Raw genomic sequence first — 5000 nt, 5'->3', positions numbered from 1 at the left:
ACGTGGGGTGTACCGGCGAATACTCGTATGTTCACAACATAAAGAGTGACCTTTATAATACTAAAGCTTTCTTATACACTCTTGGAGTGACCCATGTGAACAGAGCGGAGTGTATCTTTGAACCCGGAGGGGAGGGTATATCGCTGAACATGCCCCGCTCAGAGTGGCCGCTGATTGGTTGAAATTGCTTGACCATGGGATAAGACACTGTACACAACTGACACTAGTGTGCTGAACTGACACTAGTGTGCTGAAGACAAGACAGCAGCATGTACGTTCTGTGAAATGGACCTGCAACTCTCATGCTGCTTAGTTGGTTGTCGTGAAAGCGGCCAGCAGCCATCGTCGTCCGGCCATGATTATCACACGTAACCCCATCAACACACACACACACACGCATGCGCACACACACACACACACACACACACACACGTCCTACCTTGGCTGCCGGAAAGTCTCCCTCCACATACTTGATACCGGCTTGCAGTTTCAGAATCTAAACACACAAACAAATACAGCACACGGGCAGAAATAATGGCATGAGCAGGTTGCGTCAGGTGTGAAAAGCATTACTGCAGCACACATTACTCGTCTCGGCCTTACTCGAGGCCGGAAGATCAAGGCCATGACCGCAATCACAAGTTGCATAGACTGCGGATGACGTAGGACTTCATAATCCACGGTTAAAACAAAGATCGGTCGAGGTACAATTGTCTCATTGTGACTCGATTGTGCTACGACTGACTGGTGTAGATCTACTTGGCAACATACAATATAGGAGACACATTCGCCCTACTCACTTGGGACGTGTACTGTGAACAGCTCAAATAAATTCGGACCACGCACTTTGATGTGAGTCTGCCCAGTGGTCCCGGATGATGTTTCATATTCGGAAAAGTTAAAAACAGATAATAACAAGTTCCAACAGAATGATGAATACCCTCCGCATAGCCTACCTTTGGTGCTATGCTCGGCTTATCAAGCATGAACGAAGACTTGGTAGCCTCTTGCAGAGCTCCGCTTTTGTACAGCGTCTGCAGAATGAACAAGAGAAATAAAGCCTCTTTGCCAAACCCGAGATTCAATTATTTATTTTTTGACCTCAATCTCATAGAGTATGGATAGCAGCGTCAAGATGGGGGGGGGGGGGCAAACCCAGGAATCAGGGCGATACCCAGCCATGGCAAAATTGCAAAAAGAAAAGAGAGATAAAAAGGGAATGAACGGGCGAATACTATAGGACCTCATTGGCAAACCCGAGATGTGATGTACAGCTTTGGGGCCAACAAATACTAATCAACGAGCAACGTGGCAGCGGGAATAAACAAGCTGGAAGAAAGGGAGGTATATGTTCCATGTACCACTGATGAGACGCAAATCACAGGCGGGAATGAGATGCTGTACCCCATGATTGATCGGGGGATTACGTGGGCTTCACCGGAACGTGTAAGTGGGTGCACCCGTACACATTTGTGTCAGTGTGAAAGTTGCTATGTCTAACATAGCTTGCTCGCCATCATCGCCTCAGCGATGGGCAGATGGAAGTAAGTTATTGTGTGAGTGTGCGTGCGTGCGCGCATATGTGTGCGGCTCCGTATGTGTATACAGCCAAATCCATTCCTAGCATAGACGGAAGCGACACAAACAGAGGGGAACACAACAGGTCACCGCGAGACAGCTCACAGCGCGACAACTCACAGCCGACAGCTCACAGTGTCGTCAACTCACAGCCAAGACAACTCACAGTGTCGTCAACTCACAGCGAGACAAGTCACAGCCAAGACAACTCACAGCCACCCCAGCTCACAGCGCGACAATTCACAGCCACACCGCGATCGGCTGCGGGTTCAGAACATTCCGCCGAACCCAGGCACACTGCAAGACCTCCAGTTGCCGGAGCGCTATCAAGAAACGAAGGGTGGGGACGTCTTCCTTCTCTACGACAGTGGACCGGAAACTGTGGACAACAGAATTATTGTGTTCTGTACCGCAAGTTTTTGTCTACCATCGACTGTGTCATCATCCCACAATTTGGAAATTCCTGGATGGTATTTTTGTCGAGCAGGCAATGGTGGAGCAGTGTGTGGAGAGGGAAAATGCAGGCTATGAGGCTCCGAAGAAGAGGAGGAAGTATGAAGATCAGGACAAGCGACTTCGTGCCATACTCCGGTCGTTCGAGACCATGACGAAGGATGAGTTTCTATGAGGAGTTGCTGCGAACTTGGCATTTCATATAATTATGTGATTCTTATAGGAAATTTCAAGGTTATTTTTATTTTATCTTATATTTTAACTTTATTTTCATTACTGTCTTCTTCTTGTTCAGGCTTTGTCTTCTTTCTCGATTAAAGTTCTCTGTTATTTTCTTGTGAAAAGAAGAAGGACAAAATGTTACGAGTTATGACTAAGTGTCCACATTTTGTCGCACTCGCTGACTGTATAAGATCTCGTTACATTGGTGGACAGTTAGTCATAACTCGTAACATTTTGGCCTTCTTCTTTTCAGAATTGTTTAATTGGCTCACCATCCGAGTTATATGTTATTTTCTCCTTTGCATTACATGTAAATAGAGAAGTGCCGAGAACGTCACGTTATTATTATCATATACATTGTAGGTTTTTACTAGGACCAACCCCCACAGACTCCAGGTCTTCATTGCACCATTACATAAAATAAGGACGCTGTGAGTTGCCTCGCTGTGAGTTGTCGACACTGTGAGTTGTCGCGCAGTGAGTTGTCTTGGTTGTGAGTTGTCTTGACTGTGAGTTGACGACACTGTGAGTTGTCTCGCTGTGACTTGTCTCGCTGTGAGTTGTCGCGCTGTGAGCTGTCTCGCTGTGACCTGTCGTAGACCCGAGGTACCGAAGTTGTGTTCTATGCATGCACAATCTGCACTCACCTGCGCATAATACAGCTTGTACTCGTCTACATCCGGATAACTGACTTGCAGTTGTTCATAACTGGAGAGAGAGAGAGATTGGAAAACAAGCAGGCAGAACATGAACAGTATGCTGATTATTCTCCCTACATGTCCAAATTTCTCCACCATGACCTCATACAGCAGCAGGCAGGCACATTGGGCTGGTCTAAGACCATGATTGAGATGCGAGAGGTACCAGGTTCAAGACCTGCCCGGGTGCGGTTTGCCCTGTCGCGATGCTACCCGCAATCAACTGATGACTTGTGCTCAGGTACACTGGCTACATGGATGCGGCTAGCGGGGTTTTAGGCACTTGACCCAAAGGCCGTTGAGACTTATACCCTCACTGCCACCTCCAGGCGCTGTATCTGGCGCTGAATGTCCGGGGGCTAACGGCCGTCAAGAGTTACCCAGGGAACGGACACGATGAGTCACTCTTTTTTTATATCTCATGCACTGAGTAACAATGACATAATTACCATCTGTTACTTGAGGGGCTGCCTGGCAATGCAGGCAGGCATGTTGGGATGGTCTAAGACCATGATTAATAAGCAGAGGCTACCAGGTTCGGGGAAGCATGGATGCAGCGATTGGGATTTTAGGTCCTTGACAACTTTGCGGAGGGTCTTATCTACTCACATCCCACCGCTTTAAGAGCTGCATCTGCACACCGATCCATGAAGGGTGGTGGCGTTCCTACGTATGCGGAAACTCAGCCTCCAGCCGAGTCTCACGCGAGCCCTAATTTCATTTCAATGCCAAAATACCTGGAGCCGCAATGTTGATGCACTGGAATCATGTTGATAATCTATGAGAAGAAAGGGTTTCACCCCAGTGTTCCCAGAGTGTTTGGATGCCGCACGAGCAGAGCGCAGGCACACACTAAAAGTACAAATTTAGCTCAAAGCTACTGAAGTAGTTTCTTTCATGCAAACAGTGCAATCATCCGGCAACAGATGATCGGACTGGTAGCATGAAGCTCAGGGTAGCAACAACCTCCAGCTGTAGCCTTGCACCACTACTGTCCTGGGTACTGTATTGGGTACACAATATAAATACAATGAAACATGTCTAAGGCGACTGCTTAAGGGACCTTCAAAACACGGTCTCTGTTACCAGGTGGTCTCGTTATCCAGGGTCATTTGACTGGAAATAGTAGGTTTCAGTGGTCTTCTGGGACAGGTGGTCACCTTATCCGAGTGGTCGCCTTGACAGGTTTTACTGTGGAGTGTAGAGCCAGACTTACCACTCGGCTGCGTTCTCAAAGTCTTGCATGTGATAGTAGCAGAATGCCAGCAGCGACAAAGCTGCACGGGACTGCACATAGCACACACACACACACACACACACACACACACACACACACACACACACACACACACACACACACACACACACACACACACACACACACACACACACACACACACACACACACACACACACACACACACACACACACACACACACACACACACACACACACACACACACACACACACACACACACACACACACACACACACACACACACACACACACACACACACACCATGAACCATGTACCATGTATACGCCCGTCGCAAGAGAAGCACGCAAATCTGCAAATGCACTGGATGTGCACCCACAGATTTTCTCTTATAGCAACGATAGCGAACAAGATCTGAATGAGACAGATCAAGACTTGCGCCAGATAACTGTCTAATCCACACAACTGGCGAAGCCATATGAATCGACCACCAATGCACACCTACACACACACACACACATGCACACACACACACACACACACACACACACACACACACACAAAATATACATGTGCTCACTGGCAAAATTGGTCACGTAGGTCGCCCCTGGAGAGGGGAGAGAGAGACTCAAACGGAATCTTAGAAAGATGACTCAATTGGCTATTGAACCGCTAAACGGCCGACAAACACTGAAATCCCCAAACTCTGGGTGGACATGGATATGATCCCACTTATGGGCTCACCACACCTCAGGAAGTGGGTGAGGACAAGATGCAGAAAAAGGATTGACGGCATCAGGGTATCCGTCCCGCGATCCAACTGCAGTTAC

At 48.0% G+C, this 5000-nt stretch overlaps 1 protein-coding gene across 1 annotated transcript in view; it reads right to left on the bottom strand.

Moving 5' to 3' along the window:
- Positions 1–5000, bottom strand: part of LOC135825274 (intraflagellar transport protein 70A-like) — a 32983-nt gene that overhangs the window by 24408 nt on the left and 3575 nt on the right. Inside the window, exons 3-6 of the mRNA XM_065338013.1 lie at positions 4168–4238; positions 2901–2961; positions 957–1034; positions 440–496 (exon numbers count right to left, since the gene is read on the bottom strand). Of these exons, the coding sequence (XP_065194085.1) occupies positions 440–496; positions 957–1034; positions 2901–2961; positions 4168–4238 (267 nt within the window). The remainder of the gene's footprint in view (positions 1–439; positions 497–956; positions 1035–2900; positions 2962–4167; positions 4239–5000) is intronic.

This window comes from Sycon ciliatum, chromosome 9 (genome assembly GCF_964019385.1).
Source record: "Sycon ciliatum chromosome 9, ocSycCili1.1, whole genome shotgun sequence".
Classification (NCBI taxonomy): Eukaryota; Metazoa; Porifera; class Calcarea; order Leucosolenida; family Sycettidae; genus Sycon; species Sycon ciliatum.
The sequence above is the reverse complement of the archived record's forward strand: the minus strand, read 5'-3'. Positions and strand labels throughout refer to the sequence as shown.